The 26,596-nt window shown below is 39.5% G+C and overlaps 1 protein-coding gene across 1 annotated transcript; it reads right to left on the bottom strand.

Annotated features, from left to right (window-relative positions):
- Window positions 1-1,685: 1,685 nt before the first annotated feature.
- fez1 (fasciculation and elongation protein zeta 1 (zygin I)) lies at window positions 1,686-24,985 on the bottom strand. Its single transcript, XM_050035897.1, has 10 exons — window positions 24,664-24,985; window positions 20,936-21,290; window positions 15,722-15,809; window positions 12,631-12,717; window positions 11,408-11,573; window positions 8,597-8,901; window positions 7,767-7,847; window positions 3,266-3,341; window positions 3,095-3,160; window positions 1,686-2,743 (listed from the first exon to the last, which is right to left on the bottom strand). The coding sequence occupies exons 2-10, from the start codon at window positions 21,259-21,261 to the stop codon at window positions 2,727-2,729; spliced, it is 1,212 nt and encodes a 403-aa protein (XP_049891854.1). The 5' UTR covers window positions 21,262-21,290; window positions 24,664-24,985; the 3' UTR covers window positions 1,686-2,726.
- Between the last annotated feature and the right edge of the window lie 1,611 nt (window positions 24,986-26,596).

Below are 26,596 nucleotides of genomic sequence, written 5' to 3' on the forward strand. Positions count from 1 at the left end.
GTAAAACAAATCTGACAGTTTAAATCAAGATATCTTGCTGGGAAAAGGACAGGCATGCAAATCACTTTTAGGAAGCATCATTGATGGTTTAAAGATATGTTTCATGTATTATATTTATTTTTAAATTGTGATTTTCCATTTGTTGCCTCAAGGCAAACTTGTGCAGTTGGGCTACTTGTTAGATGTATTATGACGTATAGTAATGGCTCTGGTCAGTGTTTTTTATGATGTACTAAAACTCACTGTGGCAATAATGGACACAGGGACATCTGGTCCAAACCTGAACCTGACTGAGTGGTTCTGGTCCTGTCCTGCTGAGGACAGTAAGCTTCAGGACAGTGTCAGCATGAATGGATCTGACCAATCAGATTTGAGAGACAGTACTGTAAGTTTCATCAACACACAGAAACCATACAATCTGTGTAGGAATAGATATTCCTGTAACCAGTAATGATCCATACTTGCTACTTATGTCAGGACACAGAGCATTTCATGAAGTGTAAAATGAAGTCAGTTATCTGACAGAATAACATGTAGCCATGCAAATGTAATTCTTATGCATTGCAGAGTACAGAAAATGTGATCCTTGTTACAATAGCTGGTTCCTGAAGTTTCACACAAAAGAGAAACAAGAAAAGAAAGACTTCAGTCCCCCTCCACTCAAACCTGTTCTGCTTATTGTTCCTTCGCTGTGATATTCGAAATTCACTGCTGAGAGAAGACAGTTTCTTTTTAATAACCTTAAATCACCTGGGAATATCAGCAGGATTTAGTGACATCACAAGTCATTTTTTATACTCATATGGGACATTGTTGCACTAAGACTGGGCAATGAAAATGTATCATTATTATTATTATCATTATTATTGTTATTATTATTATTATTATTATTATCATGTACTTTGAATGTAAACTAGTTGCCAAAGGGTATAAAAACACCAAAATAGGACTTCTTTATACTATCAAAAAAAGAAAAAGGGCCAGGGCCCCTACCCTTGTGTATACCTGACCTGTGCTGGCCTGCTGCAACTGGCCGCTGGCCACCTGTCATTTTACAAAAGTGGCCACTGGGCAATCAAGTTGAGCATCCCTGACCTGAATCATCCAAAAAATGCTTGAAATACCGCCAAACTTGTGCCAAATTTGAAGACATTCCCTCAAGGAAATATTGCACTCATGAGGTTGAGATGGATGCAAGGTCACAATGATCTTGATCTTTGACAATGAAAATCTAAGCAGTTCATCGTGCAAGTAAGAGAGTCCAAGTAAACGTTTGTGCCAAAAAAAATTTAAAAAAAATTCCCTTGTGTTCTTGAGACATTGCTTTCACAAAAATGAGACAGATGCAAGGTCACAGTGACCTTGACCTTTGACCTATGACTACCAAAATCTAATGAATAAACTGTATTGTTGAGTCCAAGTGGACGTTTGTGCCAAATTTGAAGATATTTCCTGAAGGCTCTCTTGAAATATCGTGTTCACATTAGGAAGGATGGACATGGACCATGGTTACCATGGGCGTGGGGGCATAAACAAAAAAACCAAACAAACAAACAAAAAAACCATCATGAAGTCAAAGTAACCCAACCTGCTGTGGCTGGTCTTCTTACACCAGCTAATCAGCATTGATCATGTCACCAGCTAAACTCAAAAGGTTAAGACAGAAAGAAGCAGACGCAGTCAACTCTAGGGTAGAATGTTTATTAGAATTTGCGATTAGCGATGTAACATTCACCTACATGGCGCAAAGGAAGTCATAAATATGCTAATATGCAAATATGCACGCCTTTATTGAAATGAGCTCATCTCATCACGGGATGATATATCCAAGGACAACTCAGTGATACACCTCCACATGGCTGAACAGGGTGGAATGAACAGAAGCCTTTCGCTCTGATGACACAGTAAATAAAAGTAGAAAATCAGCAACAGAGTTTATATCAAATATTTAGATATAAATGAAAAGAAATTTCAAAAAAGTCAGAAGAGCACTGGATATTCAGATAGTGAAGCAAAAAAAAACAAACATTGTAATGCACTGCACTGCACCCGTAATAGTCGTGTGTTTCTTGTCATTCAAATGGAGCTACAGTACTAAGTTGGCAGAAAAAGGTGCATGGCTTTTGTATTCAAATTAATCACTCTTTCCATCTGAAGCAATACAGGGAGATGATCACATGTGGATGCAGTATGGCATTTCACTTATTTTACAGTGTAGTTCCTATGAATCAAAAAAATACAACAATCAACAGGACCCAGTGGTTAAGAGGTCAGTTTATGAATAAGTGTCAAAAGTTGGCAACATTGAGATTTTGTTAAAGGGAACAAAGAAAAGAAAAAGAAACTGTAACATAAAAAATAAGGAAAAGAAAGCAACCATAAAGTTGTATCCCTGTACCAAAGTGGTGTTGTGATATTTAATAGCATGTCATGCTCCATTAGTGAAGTCCTTTAAATGTGGAATAGGCTGTCCCACTTGTTTAACTATTCAGACGGCGGCCATTTGGGGTCTGGCCTGAGCTTAATGTGCAGGAAGGGAGAAGGTGAGCTCAGCGAAAGGCAGTAGTCATAGTTGAGGTGAATACAATAATGTTGATGGTGAGGATCCATGGTTGATAATGGTAAAAGATGGAAGGTCATGCAGCTTGGGCCAGAGGCGAGGAGGATTAGAAAAGCCCTCAGGGGAGAATTCTCCATCACACTGTGGCCTCTGGCCTGACGACGCTTTAGGTAGGACACAACACTAGAGAGGAAAAACAGTGCATAATAATGTTAAGCCCCTATGAGAGATATAATGAAGTTACTTTGATGTAGTGATTCTTGCAGCAAAGTGAGAAAGTTCAATTTGGCAATAACTGAATTTACTAGACAATCTTTAAATCAGAGAACACACTGTAATTTTACTTTAAATAAATCAGTGTTTGGGAAACACTGGGTTAGGCTACTGTATGAAGTGTGTGCATATGCCCATGTTCATCTGGTGAGAGGGACTTAAATCAGAGGGGGGAGCAGCAGGAGGAAGGTATATATTCAAATTTTGCCCTTTACAGATTTCCTCCCACCTCAACTTTATAACTAACGTTGTTGTATTTACCTTTCAAAATGTAGTCAGTTAGCAGTGTAGGCACCTTCTCACTGTCCTCCTTCATGGCAAAAAGAACTACATGACAAAAATGAATAGTGACTCAACTCTGGTTATACACTTTTATCCAGCCAGTACTTATTATGTACCTTTGATACAAATGTTCTGGACAAGTATACTTACTCTTCGTGAGCATCTGCAGGTCATCAACAGATGGAGGGGTGCCTTTCTTCTCATATGGAATAACTGTGTTTAGATACTGAAAACAGACAGGTTCAGTGTTCACAGATGTCAATACAGCACTTGCCAAGAGTTAGATGGAAAGATTGACACCACTCTCATATCTTTCTGTTAAACATAAATCTGGAACCTGCTATGTTTAGTTTAACTTCGCTCTAGCCTCAATTCATTATCATTTCTTTTCTGAGGTCAGTCATCTTTAGAAAGCCTACCTCTGAACTGTGTATATGAGCTCAGGATTCTCGGACCCCTGGTGCTGTCTAGCGAACCAGCTTGTGTTTCCACCAGTGTTGAGCAGAACCATTGTAATCCAAGGAAACTATGTCTTTTATCATTTCCTTGTTGTAATCACAGGTGTGTCATCAACAGAGGCTGTTGCACAATGCACAGCAGAAGTAAACAGTAGAAGCAAAACTGCGTATTCATTGTTACCTGCGAACTTATTTTCTGTTAATACAGATATTTGTTTTTACCCCAATTTTAAGCATGAACCAACAATTAATGAAACCACTGCAAACTTACTTCTGTCTGTCAATTTCTCCTTTGACCTCTCCATTGTTCCCTTCCCCATCCTCTCTTTGTTGTCACGGTTCGCACTTTATTTATTTATTTATTTAATTTAAGTGTTTATTTGGAAGGGACAATGCATATTGATGAACATCAGTATAAATACATCTGTAAATATGCCAGAGATAGCAGAACTGCTCATTTACATCTGTTGTCCCTTGGCAGGTCACAGACAATTAAAAAACAAAAACAGTAATTAAAACAAACAGTAAGAATAGTTCACAAACAGACAAACAATCATACATGGAAGTAAAGTGCAGAGTTAGCAGTAATGCCATAAAGTGCTATTTAAAGTGTGTCGATGGAATAAAGTGCTTTGATCGAATAAAGTGCATTTTATAAGCAGTCTGGGGGAAACTTCAGGTCAAAACCTGCTATTTTTTTGGTCCAGTTGAGAACTAACTTTCTGGGCTCTAAACCAATTTACTTTTGGTCGAAATGTTCTAAACGGTTCAAAAGTAGGTGTGGGAACCAGAATGAAACCAGTTCCATGTTGGTAGAAAAGGCATATCAGTGAGTCTTAGAGGATCAGTACCAGGTGCTCCCCCCATTTCCAGTTTTTATGCTAAGCTAAGCTAACCAGCTGTTGTTGTTGCTTCATATTTAGTTAGCCCTCAGCAATAAAGTCATTAAGTCTATTTCCCAAACAACACTGCAAACAATTAAGCCTGTAAAACTGACTGAGAGGTTGAAGGCACAGTCTGAAATCTCTCTGTAAACACAAAGGTAACCCCAGCACCAAAATTCAAATCACTCCAAAACTTACTGACAGATCTTTAAATGGACAAACTTATCACTAAATTTAAGTTATAAATGTTTTCTGATCCAAGCAAAACAGTCATATATTTTCATTTATAGACACACAAAAGGCCAGCTTTTCATTTGTCCAATTGCCAGTAATTTATATGAACAAAAAAGGAATATTTCTTGCAGTGTGCCATAGCAGATTGCTTACACTATCAATAGAGATCAAATTACATTAGATAGGCAGATTATCCCTGTGTATGACCTCAGCTGTGCATTGGACTGGGACAGTCTCGTACATATAGGCAGTGCAGCCGGTGAAACTGTACTTGAGCTCATTTCCTGAAAGGGTTGTGCACTGGCTGCTATACAGCACAGCTCCTTCCTGCTGTTAAGAAGTTACAACTTAAGTTCTAGCTAGTGCCGTATGGTAGTTAGAACAGGCCCCAGTGCACGCTAGTTACCAGTTATAAGGTGCACACACACAAACACCTCTGGCAACTGTTTATAAAAAAAGCCACAGGAATCTAATTTAGGAAGCTTTGCTACTTTTTCCTCCTGTTTGTTTCTCTTGTCCTTTCTTACTGCCGATTTTATGTATAAAAGCAATGACTGCTCACTGGGCTTGTAGATGTGCTCAGCTTGTCAGTCTTGAGAGATTTTTGCGCCTAAACTAGCAACCAGAAGGTATCATCTTGTCACATGATCAAGTAGAGACTTGATATTAGACAATATTAACATACATATTATCCAACAATCATCATTGTATACCTGTAAATGACAAATATATCAAAGAAAATAAGAAATTAATAGTTTAAAACTACACATACATATATATATATATAGAGAGAGAGAGAGACGTTAAATCTTATGCTGTTGGAAAGCCTGTTTATTTTCCTTTTAAATGGTGCCACATTTGTAAGGATCATGCATTTGTGGGATGAGCAGCAGAGTTGAGTATGTGGGTTGCGCCCATGAAAAATTTGCCAAATCACCTTTTTTTGCAGCTGCTATTGACTCTTGTTTTGAGCTTCTGGTACCCCTAGGTGCTGACAATTAGGTGCCTGATTAGCACCTGATTGTCAGCACCTGTGAGCATGGCCCAGTAGTCAGTTGGTGTCTGCTCCAAGATTTGGCATGCCACGTTTGTCTGATCTGGATAGGGCCCGTGCGATAGGGCAACTTCAAGCTGGTGTTCCGCAAAACCAAGTTGTGGCATTTTTTGGAGTGAGCCCTAGTACCATCTGCAAACTGAAGGCCAAGTTACATATAACGAGGGAAAGACAAGCCGCGAAGTGGGCGTCCCAAGAAGACGGCAACCCAAGAAGACCATTTCCTCATCCTGTCAGCACTTAGGAACCGTAGGCAATCTTTTACAGATTTGCAGTCAAGGTTTGCAGGACGATATGGCCGAAGGCTCTCTGCCCAGACAATCCGGAACAGACTGCACACAGCCAATCTCCGATCTCAAAGGGCTGCCAGGAGACCTGCCATGACTGTCCTTCACTGTCAGGCCCATGTGTGCTGGTGTCAGCAACACGTGCATTGGAACCTGAACATGTGGAAGAACGTTATATTCAGCGATGAGTCCAGATTCTGCCTACGGCAGTTAGATCATAGGGTCAAAGTGTGGAGAAGACACGAAGAACGCTTTGCTGATTGCTGCACCGATGGAGTAACGTCTTTTAGTGGAGGCAGTGTAATGGTGTGGGGCAGCATCACCCTCACTGGAAAAACAAGGCTTGTCATCATTTGATGCAATCTCAATGCAGAGAAATATCGAGATGTAATTCTGCAACCAGTGGCGTTCCCATATCACCACAGTCTGGGATCAAACTCTATCCTCAAAGATGACAACGCTCGCCCCCACAGAGCAGGGTTTATCAGAGACTACCTCCAGAATTTGGGAGTGGAGAGGATGGACTGGCCTGCCAGCAGTCCTGACCTCAACCCCATTGAACACTGGTGGGATCAGCCTGGACGTGCTGTTCGTGCCAGAGTGACCAACACAACCATGTTGGCTGACTTGGGACAAATGCTGGTTGAAGAATGTGCGTGACTAGGCTGGTGACCAGCATGAGGAGGAGGTGCCAGGCTGGTTTGGCTGTGTATGGTTCTTCCACACGCTACTGAGGCTCCTGTTTGTTAAATGAATAAATTGTGAAATTGCCAATATGTCTTGTTTCTTCAGACTTCAATCATCCAATCCACCCAACAAAACCAAACAAGAGCAAACAATAGCAAAAAAAAAAGCTGTTTGGCATTGGCAGAGAAGATTTGGCAAATTTTTCATGGGCACAACCCACATGAGAAGATTTGGCAAATTTTTCATGGGCACAACCCACATACTCCGCTTTCCAACAGTATAAGATTTATTGACAAGAAGCATTGTTACAGCAAAAAATAATCTACCAAACACAAATTTACTTACTTTTTTGTGCTTAGTTTATATATATACATATATATATGTATAGTTTATACAGTTTTTGTAGTTCATGTAATAATAAGCCTATAATTTTGTTATAGATTGCTACTGACTGTTTTACCCAAAATGAAAATAGAATCAAATAAAAATAAAATAAAACAAAATAAAATCAGATAAAATCATGGAACCATTTTCAATTTATTGTGAGTTTTTTTTTTAATAAACACAGGTGTAGTTCCAAGGTGTCAATCTGAATCATTTGCAGGGCCCCCACCCAATGGGCCCCAGTGCAGCTGCATTGCCTGCACTGTCTACATTTATGCCCCTGGCTCTAACATACATATGAGTGGTATCCTCACTGGAATCAAATAGTGCTACCACAGCAGCATATATACTTTCAGTAATTCATGTTTGCTATAACATTTCTAAGGACATGTTACTATAAAACTGCAACCACATATTTTGATATGATACATGTATATATAATTAATAATTATGAAAAAATGACTCATGTAAGTTATTCAGTTGAATAATTCATGGACATGATTTACTTTATCATAGTAGTGAATCCTTGGAAATACTGCTGTCCAATGTCTAGTGTCAGTTTCATCATTTAACTGTTATGTTCTGTAAAGCAAACTTCATTTCCAGCTTAGTGCAACTATGTCACACTTGATCCTTTAATAAAACATTTGACCTTGACCTTACCTGTTTCTCATTCCCTGTGCTTCCAAATGTCTGTCTGATGCCGGTCTGCAGGATGTTAGACAGTCCCTCCATGCTGAAACGCTGTAGGTCCCAACCGACACACACACACACACACACACACACACACACACACACACACACACACAGAACATTATTACAAGTTACTGATCATCATTTCCTCAATTAAGTTGACTGTATGATCGAGAGTATGTTTCATCAGAGTACAGACCTTTTAGCATCTCACAAAAACATCATGTCGAAATAAGATTAACATTATTGTTTATATCGCATCTACGTCATCAAGCCATCTACATTTATATTACTTTAGTAATGCAGCCTCAGGTACCCAGCAGTCACCACTTAAAAACACTGCTGCTGCATTGCATGGAGGGAAAAATCCATTAGGTTGTTTCTCTGTTACTGGACAGGAGTAGACTAGACTGGGCTGTTCCTGTTTGAAGACGACGGGTCACTTTAGGATCTTTCCTGGAAGATACTTAAGAGGCTAATGGACCTGAGATCCATTATGCTAAGAGTCAGAGGGAGGGAAGGGGAAGAGGATGAGTTGTCAGGCACTGTGGTTTTACCTTTTTCTAATTTAACTCAATGAAAACTGCAGTGCACATTTGCACAATGCCATTTTCTTAGTAAATCCATCCCACTGCAGAGTAATTAACTCTGATGTAATGATACTGATGACAGCACACATTTGCAAAACTCTTGTGTAGAAGGGCCTAAGTTGTGACACACACACACACACACACACACACACACACACACAAACACATTCATATTATATAACTAGTTAAAAGGTGTGTAAAGCTTCCCACCTTGACAGGCATGCTCCCTGTCTTCTCCGTGTGGCCTGTGGAGGCTGTATTCACAGGTGCCGTCCCTCCCCCCTGCAGGCTCAGGGCTTTGTCCCGGCGTCTGCGTTTGCTGCCATCGCGTTGCTCCCGCTGCCTGTTCTGCACCTCCATCAGGGCAGTGATGAACGTGTTCTTTACTTCTTTCTCAAACTCCAGCTCCTCACGCCGAGCAAGCTGGCTGACCAGCTCCTCTGAGTACTCACGGATGGCGGCCTCCACCCTGTGCAGCAGTTCAATGAGTGCTGCGCTGGGCATAAGGCTCAGGCCTGCAGAGAAGAGGTTGGAAGGGATAGTTGGGTTTTATCTTGTGCAGGAGTTTTTCTTACCCATAGGTTCAGACATAATGCTAAAACATGGTCAAACTCAGAGCTAAAATTTACTGTAAATGGTTCACTTTGAGCAAAATTGAGAGTTAGATCTTATTGTTAGTCTTTCTTGTAACATTGTTTGGTCTCTGTGACATTGTGGCAATATTATTATTTTACAAAAAAGAGAGATTTTAACAGCAGACCCGTTTTGGCTTTTATTTCCCCATCAGTGATTCCCAGCAGCTCTTTGCTGCTTGTGACCCATTGAAAGAAAGCAGTATCTTTGCCACATGAACTGTGGGCGGTTCAATCACATGGTTATTTTCCCTTCACAGATTGTTTCATTTCAGTACTTTTAAGAGGCTTGAAAGGGTAAAAGTACATAGTGTTTCTTTCGTAAAAGGCAGAGATTAGAGAAAAGATACATCTTTTTGTGTTGCAACTCCTCAATCCTCCCATGAGGTAGTGGCGGTTCTAGCAACAATTTCTCCAATAGCTGATACCAGTGTTTTTATATTGGTGTTTCTTTTGTTGTTGTTTTTTTTCTTATTATTTATTCTTCTTTTGTGCCAGAAAAACACAGGAATCTACACTATAAAAAATAAATGAATAGTTTTAAAGTCATTCAGTCCTTCATTACACTACCTTTCAATGAGCATAAATTCAATAATACAGATTTACGAAACAACCTCTAACATAACCTTCTTTCACATGAAAAACATCATTAATAAAATAAGTAAAAAGCCTTTTAACTGTATATGATACATCATAATTCCCTTTCTAATATCTATTTTAAAGTGCTGTGATAACATCAACACATTTCTTCTTCCAACAGCTGTATTTATTCAAGTCTCTCGCCAAAAGCTGCATTTTACAAGATTACACTGAACACATCATGAGAACCTATTCATTTACCTTCACCTAAAACGTATTTTTACTGAAAAGAGCTTGAACGCTTCACAATGTAAATCATGCAACATCTGTGAGCTGTTTGTTGCCACTGGTTGCTTAGAGGAAACGATAACTAGCTCCTCCCCGGCTGATTTTGACACAGATTCATTGGTTGTTTGTTTTTGTTTTCACTGTCTTTCTCTCCACATACTCTCCTCTCAGTAGTGTAGTGATGGTGAGGTAATGACAGTTTTGCTGCATGTTTCTGGCCCTATTCCAAACTCTATGATAAAATTAAGTTACAATTATGGTTCATTAACAGTACAGACTATAAAGTACATGGACAATTTGATCATACAATCATTGCTCCTCTACAATGTTGCTGATGATTTATCTATCGAGCTATCAGACTTAAAAACATTATTACATACCAAAAAGACAAGCCAAACGTGTAAGAGTAAAAAACAATGCTGTCCTTTCCCTCTGAAGAGATCCAGTTACCCCGCAGCTCATTTTATCATCAAGCAAGTAGTTAAATCAAGTTATTTCTATATGATCTTTTTAGAACCACAGGTACTTCACAGATACACTAAAGTACAACATGGATTTCAGGGAAGGGTTTTAACATATTGGAGTGAAAGCTAAAAATTCACGTATAAGCAACAGTACATACCTATTATGTAAGTAAGTGTAAAACACTAAACACTAACAATGATGTTACAAACCAAAAAAATTGGACAAATCAATAATTCACAAGTCTGTGAGAACCTAAAAGATGCTTTCTCTCACATGCGTTCAGCTCCCATTCCCACAGCAGTAAGGACAAATGAATGCAACTCAGACAGAGGCTCCACATAAATCTCCAATATGTTCAGTGACAGGACACCTTATGGCAGAAAACACCTTGTTCACTTGAACTCTCACCTACAGACCTGATGAAATGATAAAGACAAGTGTGTGTAACCATGTGGATTACTACATCAAAACCTGACATGTTGAGGGGGAGTACTGGTGACTTGGCTGGCCGCAGAGAACATGAGTACGATATATATCTCTCCATTCTCAACCCAAAAAGAAGATCTGAAGACTGAATATGGGAGAACTTGTTACATACGATGGATATACTGTATATATTGCAATGTGTACAGGTTTGTCTTTGACCATGGTGTCCATGCACTCATCAAAACTGGCCTTCCTGTTGGCTCTCCTATAAATAGAGATGATGATATTTATGCCCAGCCTATGGCAAGAACTCATTTGAGGATGGTCTCGCTGTTTGGTATTTTATTGATGTCGTGCAGCATGCTTAAAAGAGAAACATTAAATGCCACCTAAAGGATACTGCCATTAGAAAGACCGATCACCCTGCTGCCAATCCAAGTAGTTTCTTGGCCAGGCAAATCTACAAGGAACAATGTTTGACAGCACTGAAGCCTGTTCACATCCCAGACCAGCTGATAACATCCTGACCAGGAGCAGTTAACAAATTTATCTAACAACTGCTGCCCCAGTGTCAGTTAGAAAGTTTCATTCATTAAAAAAAAAACGCAACATGGTTTGTTTTCAGTTTTACCTTCATAGGAGCAGTTGTTGTTGGAGGCTTGTGACAGCTGCCTGATCTCCTCCAGCAGGGAGGGGTTGGTCCTGGAGGAGCAGTGGCTGCCCTCCTCTTCATCCTCCTCCTCAGTTTCGCCGGGATCCGGAGAGTTCTCCATCATCTCAACTATCTCCTCAATGACCTTGAAGAGATAGAGTGAAATGGAAGGATACAGGGAGACAGGTGAATGGACAGGAAAGAGATGAGGAGTCAGGAGTAAGTACACACACATCCATAACCGTCCATTTGTCAGTAGAGTGTGGCCACTAAAATGCCAGCAGCCTCTTGTATTAGTGTACATATCATACTTAGATCCATTATTGATGTCTGCACAGGCTACAGCAGTGTAGAGCTGAGGCAGACTTGGATTTGGGCAGGCATCTGTCTAAACTCCTGTGCCAGCATGGTATAAGAACAGTCCAGCACTCCATGACACAAGTAGTTTTATTGGACATGATTAAGAGCCTGTCCAGAAAAGTATGCAAGCATAAAAGACAAAATCAAAGTAGAAATGTCACATCTAGCGATGCAAAGGTTGTGTCTGCGGTTCATCGGGACTCTGATCATGGTATATACATTTTTCCAGAAGCATTGCCCAAGATTAGATAATCTCTTTAACTGTGTAATGGACAAACCCTTACACATGCCTTGCACTCAAACCATCACAATTACCAGAACTCGTTATCGCTGGATTGCCCCAGAAATCAATGAACTGCCTCCAGCTTGTGCAAAATACAGTGGCTCTTACAAGACCTGAGCAATTTGAGCACAATGCCACCACTCTGACCTCCCTACGCTGGTTACCTGTAGTGTTTGGAATCAATTATAACATTTTTCTGTTTGTCCTGAAAGCACAGCTCGGCCTTGACCCATCCTACATTGTTGACCTGTTCACTCCATAGTTGTAATCTTAGCTCTGCTGACCAACAAAAAAGAAATAATCAGAATGAAAAAGGCTCAAATACCTAAAAGAAGACGATGGTAATTCCAACAAACAAAAACAAAAATGCATGATGTGTGAAAAGTGGCTGGTAAAAGATGAGAGGGACCCAAGCACCATTCTGTGACGAGTCTCATGTTACACCCTGATTTCTTTTTCCCATTATCAAACAGGACACAGACACACTGCTGTTTGATCTTGAACACACAAACATAGCCATTTTCCTCCCTTAAGGAGACACACACACACACACACACACCTGATCAGCTGTGATGAGAGGTTCTTCCTTGAGGCAGTTAGCATTGTCATTCTTCTCGTTCATCTCCTCCTCCTCTTTTTCGTGGATCTGCAGAATGTGAGGCCACACACAAGAACAAATGGCTGCTACTTTATTTTTTACTAAGAAAAGAAGTATAACAAGAGTTAATAACAGCCTCTCTGCTTTGGAATGATAAACTAAGTCTCATGTTTAAATATTCGAAAGGTTTTACATTATTTAGTATCACATTTTTAAAAAAAAGCCATTTGCTATGCCATTTGTAAAAGTGTTTTAATAGTTTAAACGTTAATTATTTGGTTATTGGCGCAGTTTAATTTCAGATTGATTGGCAGTGAAGTTAACTGCAATGTGAATAAATCTGTAACATTGGCTCAGTGGATGGTAATATCTCAGCAATGACTGTATTGGATGGATTGCCATGATTTGTTTTTTCAATCAATCAATGTATTTGTCACATGAAATCAAAAAATAAGATTTCAGTAAAATGCAGTCTTTAGTTCCATCAATGTGTGTATTCAAAATAAGTAAGTAACAATAAATAAATGTCAGTGTGTAGGATAAGACGGTGTCTTTGTTTTGCTTCAGCTTTCTTAGCTCTTCCTGAGCCTCTCAGTGCTGGCTTGGTGTAACAAATACCTTATCCAGAACTCAACAGGATAAAAAGGTAGTGTTTTACAGACAGTCATGATTCTCAGATGATATAACTTTGATAAATGCCTGACTTTTCCTCTAGTTCCACCATGAGGTTGATTTTTGTGGTTTTACGCAAAATGACTCAACAACTTTTCCTGACATTTGGTTCTGATATTTACTTACCTCTCAAGGCCCTGTCTAAACGTATACAGATCTTTTTTGTAAACAGATATATTTTCCCACATGTTAAGGCCCCTTGTCCACAGAGATTTTTCAAAACTCTGGTTACTGTGTATCTGCGGACATGTAAAGTTTCAGAAACTTACTGATTTGTTTCAATTTTGTTAGCACTACATTGATAAATGATTACTTTATACATAACCTTTACTGCTGCACTACTTCACGGACGAATTGAGGCTTCTGCTGCGTCCAGTTTTATGTGGTCCATCTTACCATCCGCAGTTTAAAGTCTGCCAAAAAGTATGGCTTTGGATCAGGCCTGCTCAAACCAGCACATTGGGACTGCTGTTTGGCGAGGAGTGGAAGACAAAGTTTTGCATGTCCAGAGCATCAAGCTCCTTCATCCTTATAACAAAGGGGAGTCAACAGTGATTAGATCTCCAGTTTTTACCAAAACGTCAAGATTTTAAACCCTCACAATGTGTGAAGAACCTGGGCGTCATTTTTGACTCTGAGCTTAGTTTTATTCCACACATCAAAAATTCTTTCCTCACCTGTGTATGTAGAATTTTTGTTTGTTTTTATTCTGTGAAGCACTTTGTGCTGCATTTTTAATGTATGAAAAGTGCTATATAAATAAAGTTTGATTTGATTTGATTTGATTTGATTTGATGTGTTCTGAAAAAGGTAACGTTAGCCTGTTGCTACTTATGTGACGAGGGGAGACTGCGCAAGACAGCTAAGGCCGGTGACAGTGGAGTCGTTTTTGCATTCTAGTGTGGACAGAGATATTTTGTAAAATAAAAGTTGTGTGGACATATTTTTTTTTAACAGAAGGTGAACATATCCATTTAAGAAATATCTGTATGCGCTGAGACAGGGCCTAAGATGGTGATTATGGTTAACATTTTACCTGCTAGATATCAATATGTTAAAAACACCAGGAAGCCATGTGGTATTACTGAAAGATTTGTGCTTCTGGTATGTTTGGAATAAATATAAGGACATAGTTGGAAGAAGCAAGGGCACTGGGCAGAAGAAATATCCACAGAGAAAAGGTCAGTTGTCCTTTGTGAAATGTTTACTGGTGGACAATTTAGGTAACTTCTAACCCGCTCAGATGCACCACCCATTCCAATGGGCATACATTTTCTAGGATGTCTAGATCTATGATTACTGTCATCTGACTCAATACTTCAACATAATAATCAGCTTATAATTCATCTTATGAATTCTGTACACAGAATATCCATCTCAGGAGGTTTCAAACATACTGTTTTCTGGAGATACTTAAGAAATCTTCTGAGTTGTGATGACAAATGTAATGCAAAAGATATATACAATACATTTCAAAGCATTACTTTTATTGATATCAGTTAACCAGTTATGAAAAAATGAATAAACTTGTGGTTTTTTTTTGTTTGTTTTTTTAAAAAAAGGTCTGTGAAGATCATTTATAGTAATTTTTACTATTAGATGATTTCTGTGTCCAGATTCTCTGTCCACTGGCATGGACATAAAAAAAATCACACATAATGAAGTAATCTATTATTATTATTTTATTTATTCATTTATTTATTTATTGCTAATGATTATGAGTGCATTAGAGTAGAAATCAACCATTACAATATTTTTTGTGTTTGAAACATAATTGGGTTCTGAAAAGGTTAAACTCTGAGAGAATTCCAACAACTCCACTGAAGGCAGGATCTATCTGAATTTGAGCACTATGATGCATTTTCAAAACAGCCCTCTCCCTCTGGGGTAAAAACATCTGCTCCGGCCTTGACCAGCACAAACATGGCCTGGACTGCTAAGTGCCTGCTGTCCACTTGTATGTGACAGCCAATTAGGGGAGGGGAGGAAGAGGGAGACCTCTGCTGAATGGAACACCAGTCAAGGTTGGGCGAGCATGTCTTCAAGTGTCAGCATGAGCTCAAGCCTCAGAGAGAATGAACTCAGTTTGGCATCTCAAAATGAAAAATAATGACACAGCCTGTTGCTACATTTATTTACATCTATAAAACTGAATATTTTCCCCTTATAAACTAGTGCGGCAGATAATACTAGTGGATTTTTTCTAAAAGGTTTGGTCAGCTGAAGACAGTCCTGTTTACCATATATGTGTGGCTAAAAGGTTGGACAAACCCATTTAAGTTCATTTTTCCAAAGTAAAAAAGACAGTTTACTTATTACTGGGCCTAAAAGCACATTTCCCAGATCTAAACCAAATTGAAAGATATGGAGTTACACATACCTCCTGGTCAGACAGATTACCGTTGAGTCCCTCTGAATCGTTGCCGTCCCAAGTGGAGATGTAGTTATCAGTTAGAGCATCCCACACACTGCAGAACAACACAGAGACACAAACGTGTACACATTAGCTTTCAAGTACCTCGAAACTATTAAAACCAAGCATCAAGACTCTATCTTGGCCTTAGCTCTGCTACAGGCTGTCTACCATTTTAGGCTGGTGTATCCACACTTGCTGTAGTCAGACAGTTATATAACAGCATTAGGCCAGAGTTTGGTGTGGTTTTATCTCCCTGCTTATAAGGCGGTCTACTCAGCCCTGTCTTCAGCAGCCTGCAACTCAGTCAGTATTTCAATGTGGCAAGTCAATGATGGTGGTCAATACGCAGAGCTGGAGGCTGCAGAGGAACAATGCACAACAGAAAAAAGCAGCTTACTACTCAGTAAAAGGTATCCTTAGCAGAGATTTAGATAAAGCTCCTCACATCATTGTGCCTGTGGTCTCTGACTGCAACTCGCAGCAAGCGTCTGTCTGAGGAAGAATGACAGAACACTGGAAGAGAAGTCTCCTTTGTGTTTTTTCCTCCTCCACTGAGAGGTTGGCTCAGGCCTGCTGCCCTGCTCCCAGTGGCACTGCCCACACCCCAACACACAGTGGACACCATTCAGCTAACAGCTTACCTCACCGGCAATGCCTGCATGCCATCACTGTATGCACCAGCACATAAACAGGGTCAAGGTTTCAATACACTTTACTCTACAATGAAAACTGAAGAATAACAAGTGTTGTCCCAAAAAATATGAATTATTTGAAACATGTTCATCATCATTTAATGTTCAGTATTTTGAAATGTTTTCCTGAAATAAAAAACAAACAAACTAGATAACGCCACTCTGTAAAGTGACCCCTTGTATTCAGAGGAAGTTGCAGTGTTGCTAAAGCCATTTTACCTTGTAAAGCAGTTTGTACAAACAGTGCTATAAAAATTAAAAAACTTGAATTCAGAAATCTGCTCAAAGGTGCATTTATGTTTAGCAGAATAAAACCCAGTATACACTAGTCAACAAAGTACCAAAAAATAAATACACAGAAAAGACAATTTGTTTGTAATAAACAATTACGGTTGCCAACACATACAACATAGCTGTTCTAAACTTCTATAATCACATCTTAAAGAACAAAAACAAAAGAAAGCCACCACTCTGTTTGTAAACTTAATATGTACCGACAGCCATTTAGCATGGCTTGTAGGGTAAAAACATCTGCTTGCCAGTGCCTTTAATATATCTTGTTACGTCTTGTTTGTTTACCCCATACAAAAACAGAAGTGGCAACATTTTAAACATTTAAGTGGGCCATGCGAGGCTTTTCTTGGCAGGAGGCAGTCCTGTTCAGCAGATTTTTTTAATCTTTGTTCAGAACCATGCTATTATTTATCCCACTGCTTTTACTGGCAAGACCTGCCCTACTGTGCTGTGATTGGCTAGAACTCATCACATCAACGTGAGAGACAGTTAGGGTTAGGAAAGAGATTGCATTGGTTAGGGTTAGTTCTAGCAAAGCGGCAACCTCTAGGGAAGAAAAATGAAGCCAACATGGAGATGCTAAAAACTGCAGTCCTTCCAATGGCCACTTGAGGCTGGCTCCAGGAGCCAGTCAATCCCCCATTGACCCCCATGTTAAAATGTTAAAAACTTTACATGAGAAATAAACATGTTTACAGCCTGGTACAAAAGATAGTTTTGGTCTCCATAGTTAACTCTTTCCCCGCCATTGACGAGATATTTTGTCAATCTGTGTTTTCACTGTTTTAAGATAGGGGGCACTGTCACACATCTTGTAAATAGAAACACACTGCTGTGTCCAAAAACAAATGAAGAAGAAGATGGATGTTTTTATGAAAATGTAGCAGCATGTAAACTGCACAAAAATTCTGGCGCTGATGGAAAAGTTTACAGTTGCGCACGCCATGGAGATGTTGATGCACTCCGACTCCAGTAATTCCTGTTTTGATCTACATTCTAAATCCAAACAACTTTGGTGGGACAAAATGGGCAGTCCTGGTAGGCAGATTTTTTTATTTATTTATTTATTTTTAAAATCTTTGGTCAGTTTCATGTTATCATGTGTCCCACTGCTTTTCTTGGTAAGTCCTGAACTGCTGTGTTTTGATTGGTTAGTACTCATCATGCTGACATGTTGAGGTTGGAGACAGTTAGGGTAAGGGCAAAGAGGTCATGGTTAGGGCTAGTGCTAGCTAATCACACCGCAGTGGGATCCATAATAACGCATCAGAATCAGGCTAACTGTTCCCTCTGTTTCTAGTCTTTATGCTAAGCTAGGATAACAGGCTGCTGGCTGTAGCTTTGTACTGTATACTGTGTAACGGACAACAATGTACAACAACAATCAGACTTTGCCTTTTCCTCTAAATGAAATGGAGCACTTTAAATGAAATTAAACTCACCTCATTAAAAGACATTTTAAAAACCAGAATCTGTAATCACCACAATAACCACAACAACACATCAACAGCTCATACTGCATGCATAACACAAGGACGCGGTTTGGTCATCAGGCCAGCAGGAACTGGAACTCCATGTTACAAAGCTGTCGTGCTGTAACTGGTGGCCCGCAGCCACTGAAGGGAAACCATTTTGTTTAATACTTTAATAATCTCCATCAGCCTGTCAGACTCATATCTGTGATTTTAATGAGGCAACTGCAGGGATTAAGTTCAAATATGCGACAGACTGTTTTCAGCTAAACAGCAGATTTTCATTGCTGACCATTATTTATTACCATTATCTTATCACTTCAAATCAGACTACACCCTCCACGGAAAAGAGATATTTTATATGTCATAACACAGGACAAGGTCCTCAGTATTACAAGCATCAGTACTGTCTTTGTTTCTATTAATAGCTGCTTGAGGTGAATAAATATCTAGTGAATGAGACTCAAATCAAGTTTGATTTGAAATCCCAGCATGGATTGTTGCTTGCAAGAATTGTGAAATGGGAGGTGACAAAAACTCCAGAGGATGGTTGGAACGGTTGTTATGTGGACTGTGACAGTACAAATCAGAGTAATGCAGTAGGTTCATGTCTTGCTCATAACATGCAGATTAGTTTAGTGCTGTGGACTTACATCCACCCACAGCCCATGTGTTCTGTGCTCAGTAATCGCTCAAAGCCTTACAGACTCATTTTTAAAATCAATTTAATAGTGTTTGAAAAATCATGTGATTCCTTTCCAAAATCTCTCCTCTTACACCTACAGTCAGGCTATTTTTAGCAGAATTCATATCCACCCAGTGTGAGGACGTGTATTTCTGCCTCGGAGCCTGCTAGCAAAAGGAGGAGGATCTGGCAGTCAGCTGGTGGAGAGGCAGAGACAGAGACACACCAACAGAGCCAAAGCTAACTGACGCGTACAACACTGCACATTGAATAATTCAGCATGCAGCCCCACTGTGGAGCTGGCAAGGGTGGGGTCATGCTGCTGATTGACTGGTTGTTTGGGATGTTGCGGTCTGTGTGTGGAAATATTTTGGCTTTTGTCATGTGTGACATGCTGAGCCATTGTTTAGGCCTTGATGTGTATGGTATTAATGGCAGCATAATGACTACGCTAGTGTGTAATTAGAGAGCTGGAGGAATAGTCTGGCTGTGGTATTTTATTATGTCACTCTATTTGTGGTTATTTGTATTCTGATGGCCGAGTATCACAAAGCCCTAATACACCCAAATATAGGCATTTTGCTGAAAAGTTATTAGTTTATTTGTCTATAATCTGTAAAGACTGTGTCTTCAACATGGGGTCTAGGACCCCTGAGGGGTACTCAGAGTTACTGTAGAGGGGTTGCCAAATTAGTGTTTGCTCATTTTTGATAACCTTTTTGATACATTTTTTTTTTCTTTTCAAAATTAAAAATGTTAAAAATACAAATTAACACCAGTCCAACATATTTTGCCTTTTGCAACAACTTATCTCTGTGAAAGTGAAGATTCCTGTAAAGCAACTACAGGTCAGGACTGCAGCCTGAGGCTAATGTGGCCCTCTACCTGGCGACCTCCATCCACCCAGTTAAATATGTGATTCAATTTTATACAATATATGTGGTCGGGGGTCCCTGTTTTGTCTCCCTCTCAGCTCAGCTGGCTTGATTTCTAAAAAATCTAAAATTATTTTAGATATTATCTGTATGTCGACATTGTTGTAACTGTATACTGTTGGATGCTGTTTGAAGTGTCAAGTTATTTCTGTTTTTAAGCCAAAAATACTGGTGCAAATACATTTCGATGGACTATAGCAATAACTCTCAACGTGTGGCCCACCAGCCAAATCTTGTGCCAGGTGCCCCCCAAACCATATTCTAGTTCTAGTAGTTCTAGTTCTAGTTTACAATAAAAATAAACTGATCCACACTGAAAATCTTTTTTGTAGTTATAATTTTAATAAGGTGCCAAAGTGTGTAAAAAATACTACATGTAGGAGGAGAAAAGTCTGCTAGCCACTAGGCTAATGTGTACCATAAAATGTTACAGGCTTTTGCTAATAACATTAGCATGTTGAATATGTGGGGGAAACGTGTCTAGTATACTGGTGAATTTATTGGTGAACTTTGTGAGTTGAAATAGAGGCACATTTTGTAATTTCCTTTTGTTAACTGTCACTGTTCTTCCTGGTTTCATATGAGTAGAGGAAAACTCTGTAAGCCACTGTGCTAGTTTATGCAATGTAAAATGTCTTAAGCTTATGCTAATAACGTTAGCATGTTGTATTTGTGAGGAAAATGTGTTCAGCAAAAGACAAGTGTTTTGTCTGTGAGGGTTGCAACATGGAGCAAAATTTTGTACTCGTGTTTAATATTTTTTGCTATTAAGTCATGTTTTAGCTGTGTTTCAGGTGTATCTTGTGTAGATAAAACTTTACGGCACTTCCCAAAAACACAGCACAGTGTGGTAGAAACGCCACCGCCAATTAGACTTTTGGAGGTGTAAGTGCAGAGCAAAACAGACATACCACTGCACAAGTCGGCTATAAATTCTCACAACGGTGTAGGGCACTTCTGTAGGCTCTGCGTAGAGCCTATACACAACTATGAATCAGCCTCAAGATCTCAGTTGTACTGAAAGCCCTAGAAAATTTGCAGTAAGTGTACCATGTGCATATTTGGACAAACTATATTAACTGACTGTCACTGTCACTCACTCTTCATCCTGCAGCCTCTCCTCATCTTCCTGGTTGTGTGACTGGTTGCGTATGGGCGCCAGGCCCTCCGTCTTGGTGTTGTAATTGTGGAAGCAGACATTGAGTTTCTCGTCAAACTCATTGACCAGGTCCTCCATCGACTTGAAGCTCATCATCTCAGAGAAGTTCTCCAGCTCAGAGAAGTCTTCTCGGGTGATGGAGGCGAGGGGGACGGTGGTAGTGTTAGAGTAAGAGGAGTGTTTGAGCGATGGGTGGTCCAGCTCATCCATACGGCAGGGCCGCAGGTCCTCGAACTCCTCATCCAAACACACGAGAGGGGCTTCCATGGTGTCCCCTGTCTGTTAATCTCTGAACCCTGCAAAGAGAGAGTGGTGATCATATAGTGTTGAATGCATCGAGTTTGATAAATCAGCACAGCTTATAAACTGATGTTTTAAGTTTCAAATGTGTTTAAAAAAAAAAGACAAAACACAAAATTCTTTATCTGGTCCTCATCTGTCAGATTTACCAAGATGGATCCCAGAATCCCAGAAGGATTAATCTGGCATCTTCTAAATCATGCCTGCCTTACCTCATGTGGAATCCATGGCACCATGTTGTCTAGACAAAGAGGAGGTAGATGTGCCAGAAGGGGACCAGGTCCCAAAGGGAACCCAACCAGTTGGCGTTACTGGTAAGCCACAGTTAATTAAGTACATCTTCTGACATTTAACTGATGAGATTTTCAAGATTCTAGGACATGAAAAAAAGGAAATGCTATGGTATATAATATATTACAGTAAGGCTATTTTTCATGAATGCCAAATTATCCTTCACTAAACTGTATCATTAACTGAGTCAGAATCATAAAGGTGCCCTGAGGATGATTCTGGTTCAGAGAGATTTCATCTTCTAACCTCAGTGTAAGCATGTATATCGGCTATATAAATTATTCTTCCAAAGCTATATTTTTGCAGCACAATGATACCACTCAAGGCACTTTTTAGGCTTTTTGGAGTCTGAAAGACTTCAGAAAATCATTTCAAAATATATTTGGAAAGGTAGTAAACCTAAATATAACACCTTATAGAGGGACAAGGAATCACAAGGCCAGGGAGCTTCAAATGTCTTAGCCTGTCAAATAAAGCAGCTTGGACACCATTGAGGAGAATATAGTTAAACCACTGCAATGTGTGATATATATTAAAATGTTCCCTTAAAAATTATTCAAGCTAAATTTGGTGCAGTAGTGTCCAATTAACTGTCAACTCATTCTGTCTCAGAAAGATATAAAAACCTTACAAATATATAATTCACAAGTTATTTTGGTCAGTAATTATAGATCATTAACTGGTGGAAAGCTTTTTCTTACCCTCACTATTTTCCTTGTCAAGAGTGACAAAGGAGCTCATATACTCTGGTGAAATATTCCAAAATCTAAAACTGTCTCTGTTTACAATTATGATCTTCCCTGTGTATATATGTTGTCCCATGGCAGACTGAATTACCAGAAAAACACATACACATAATTTCTTAACTCCTACTGCAAACAGTTAATACTCTGCACAGTTTGGAGTAAATAAGTGTTATTACTACCTTTTATTACAACACTTAACTGTATTAGAGTCTGGAAAAACTTTCAACTTCACCCCAGAAATACTGATCATCCTTTTAAATATGTCCCCAGAGCATATTCTACTTTGATTCCATACCAAATGAAGTTGTTGGCATCTGCATAGTGTGAGTTATGCTCCAGTGGTTCAACTGGGACTATCACAGGCCAATGCCAAGAAGAAGTCTCTATATTTAGGAAAGTTGTAAATAGACAGGGTACACTTAATTTAACAGGTAAGAGTAATGCCTGTTAAAAACCTAACTTCCCTAATCCTAAATGATAATTCTTGCTTCAGGTGTTGATACCTTATTCAGCTTCCTTGAAAAATTAATCCAGTTATCATTAGAGGTCACAGACATGTGGATACACTAAGAGAAAGCAACTCAGTAACTGCAGCAAATGCAGCTGATGGTCATTTTTACTTGACTGATAATTTGATAATTTGGGTAGCACATAGCCTACAGTATGACATAATGTCCTGAAACACTTTCTTGGAGCTCCTTATGGCCATTAGTAAATAAAGAATGAAATTAATTGTATTAAACAGCAGAAATGACAGAGTGCAAACCTGCAAAAAGACACTGCAGTCATTCAGCCAGACTTTTAAGAGAAGTTGTACCTCGGGTAGGTTGTCTGACGCAGCGTAATTACAGTAGTGAGGCCTAAATTTCATCCTGTGTGCTTTGCTGGACCGTGGCCTGGCCTAAGTGGGTGAGTACAGAGGAGCCCATTTAAAAACAAGCTTGTCCAAGCCTCTTCCTCCTCATCACACCACTCAGCAAAGTGCTGCTCCGTCAACAGAAGGATAGTGTTTTTCAGGGTCTTGTCTACTCACTCTATAGCTCTCTCTTCTCTGTACTGATGTGTGTTTTTATTGCATCTGCTTCATCTTGACTTAACATTTATTTATAATTTATTTGCTGGGAAGAAATGACTCCATATTGAATAAATCCTTGCAGCAGAGGAATGAATCACCCCCTTTGTGTGAAAGTGATTGACAACTTGCGTCTGTCAATAGATACAATTAAAGTTATTTGATCTACACAAATAAGGAATATTAGTTGCTGACTCTGAACTTGCCACAGGGATTCTTTGCAGGAAGCTCTGATGTGCTGTTGTTTGGAAATTTGGCAAGGTGTAAAATCACAAATTGAATTTTCTCATAGAGCTTCTCAGTCACGCTGTAGCATTTCTATTTACTGCAAGCTTAGGTTTGCTTTGTTCTAGCAAAAAGAGACATGTGAAGTCACAGCATCAACATTAAGGCTGGCTGTAGGATCGATGATGTGGAGGTGTTTGAGATGTGCAGGTACTGAATGTCCGCATAGTGTGTGTTTAGGATGTGTGTCAGCCTTTTTTTGCATGTGACCTTCACAGAGTGGTGGTGGTCTCAGGTGCGTCTCCACGCTCCACATGCATGCAGGTATAGAAAGAGCCAATCACAAGAGCTCATCAGAGGTCATTTAATGCAATGGAGCCAAATCACTCACCTCATTTTACTGTAGGAGGGATGACAACAACTACATGACCAAACAACAAATCAAACACCTATTTACTGCAGATATTGAAAGCTTTTTTCTGCTGACACCATTGTGCTTGTCAAATGCAGAGAGTCCATTTTTCAGGTTTAATTCCAAATTGAGGGATATCATTTAAAAAGGAACAATGTCAGCACATGACTAGTGTTATTAAATCAGTTATTGTGAGCCTGCCAAGCATCAGGAAAATGAAATGAAATTATTGCTCACATCTATTATGACCCTTGGCTAAAAAAAATAATAATTCCAAGCAGGAATGTAATTATATTTGTACTGAAACTGCCAGTTAAATCATTCTGATTTTGTCCCATATAAATATAACAGACATGGATCCCACTTTAAATCAATATTCAGGCGGCCATGGCAGAAATGGAAATCAAGCAAGTGCATGTCATCAGCTCATCAGAGGGAGAAAAAAGATGAGAGTGGGGGAGGGAGAGAGGAGCAGCGAGGAGAGAGGACGGAGAGATGGAGGAAACCATGGTTACAAGGCAAGGATGGAGGGTGGATGATGCTGAACGAGGACCTCGGTGAGGTCAGGACTGGAAGAATGAACAGCTGGATGATACTGTAGGTATAGTAGGAAGACAGATTACCTGCAGTAGATGTGCCACTGTTGTTGTAGCTTGATGTGTAAGCAGGATCTTCCCAGCCAAGGAGAATCTGTCTAAACCTCCCTCCACTGCAAAACCATCCGATGAGCAGTGGCAATTACATTTATTCCAGGATGAAAGAGAGAAAAAGAAAATCTGGGAGGTAAAGATGGCAGCGTGGTCTGAGCTTTGGTCTGTATCCCTTCCCTCACCCGTTAGCCCACAGCCACCCTTATCTGTCCTCCCACAGCCCGTTGTTTTCCAATCAATAGGCAGCCAGCCCAGCTCGCACAGAGCCTGCGCACTGCCGGGCCTCTGACGATATCAGCTCTCCCCCTCCCTTTCTTCTCTCACTATCCTCGCTTTCTCCCTTTGTCCCTGCCCCCTCCTTCCCTTCTCCCTGCACGCATTAATTCCCTAATATTCATGAGGACAGAAGGAGGAGAAGGGTTGGGGGAAGGAGATGTTTCTGTGGCAAGGTAGCACATTGTTTATCTGTGTACCTTGTACGTTAAATCCTGTTCATATGACCAGGTTTCTCCCTACTGTACATGCTTGATCATTCTGCAAAGACATGAGCATGTATTATTCTGAACCTGTGTATTTGCACAAAAAACTGCAAGGTGGCAAAAAATGGAAGTCGCACAGTAGCTACAGCCCTCAGCTGTGAAAACTGAGTGACAGCAACTTTTAAATAAGAAATCAAGCTTGTATTTGCTTCCAAAACCAATGTTGTTTTTAACTTTCTTTCTTACTTCGAAACAACAAAGCAGAACATTTCAGAAAGCAACATTCAATCAAATTAGGTACAAAAATTCTTTACTAAATACAAAAAACAAAAAAAAACAAAAAAACATTTACAGTAGAGAATATGCATCATTACCTGAATACCCTTCAGAGTAAAAATCTGCTGCACTCCAATAAAGCTTAAACATGTGGGAGGAAATCTTAAACAAACTTATCTAAAGTTCACTGCAATACATTTGATAATCTCCAGTTAAGAAACATTCATAGTGATTTTTCATACCACATCGATAAAGTAGGAGGGTATACATCGGGCCAAACATACAGGATTGAAAGGAGCGCAGCATACATTATTCAATTTAGAATTTTTGATCAGACAAGGAGCTAACATTAAGCATACGCTGTTTTGGATCCATTACTTTTTCAATGCCAAACTATTCAATCTCTGTTTGAACAGAAGACCAGGATGTTGGGATCAATGGATGTGACCACAATGAATGAAAATAAATGGGTATAGGTCATCACTTACCACATAGGCACTGATGCATTAGGAATATTACATTTACTGCCACTTTTATGAGGCGTTGAGCTTAAATAGCTCCTGATTTGTGTGTATCTATAAATGTATTTTAGGAATATAAAATGCTATCATTGCTGAAAGATTTTTAGTCTTTGCCCTCCAATTCTAAAACTGAATCCAAATACCAATACAAGACAACTAAAAAAAAACAGATGCAAATGAGAAAGACCAAATTATCACTAACATAATATCGCCCCCCCCCTCCCTTCTTCACAGTTTGTGTGTAAAAATCTGCATAATCCCTGGTTTCAATCTGAGGTCAAGGTTTAGACCTCCTGCCTGAAAGCCTCGGCTATGTGAGCAGAAACACATGCACTCACATAACAGTTCACATTTTATTATCACACCCAGAGTGCACTCAGACTGGGAAATATTATGGTATGGCTATCTTTGAGGCCTGGAACATCCAGCTCTCAGATATGAGCAGATTTGACAGATTAAGCTTTTTACAGCCTGATGGGTTTGAGAGAGTTGAGAGAATAAGCAGTGTGTCAGTGAGGATGATGCAGATATTTCTTTAACAGATTTTAAACAGTGACGGTATGATGTTATTTTGGACTTTTGTCTTCAGCCTTAAAACTGTGACTGTACTGATAAAAATGCTATATTTTG

This window comes from Epinephelus moara, chromosome 3 (assembly GCF_006386435.1).
Source record: "Epinephelus moara isolate mb chromosome 3, YSFRI_EMoa_1.0, whole genome shotgun sequence".
NCBI classification, from domain to species: domain Eukaryota; kingdom Metazoa; phylum Chordata; class Actinopteri; order Perciformes; family Serranidae; genus Epinephelus; species Epinephelus moara.

Coding starts and splice junctions, on each gene's coding strand:
- fez1 (XM_050035897.1), bottom strand. CDS start 21,261: ATGGAAGCCCCTCTCGTGTGTTTGGATGAGGAGTTCGAGGACCTGCGG. Junction 15,810..20,935: donor GAGAGGCTGCAGGATGAAGA/GTGAGTGACAGT, acceptor GTTGTTCTGCAG/TGTGTGGGATGCTCTAACTG. Junction 3,161..3,265: donor CCTGCAGATGCTCACGAAGA/GTAAGTATACTT, acceptor TTTGTCATGTAG/TTCTTTTTGCCATGAAGGAG.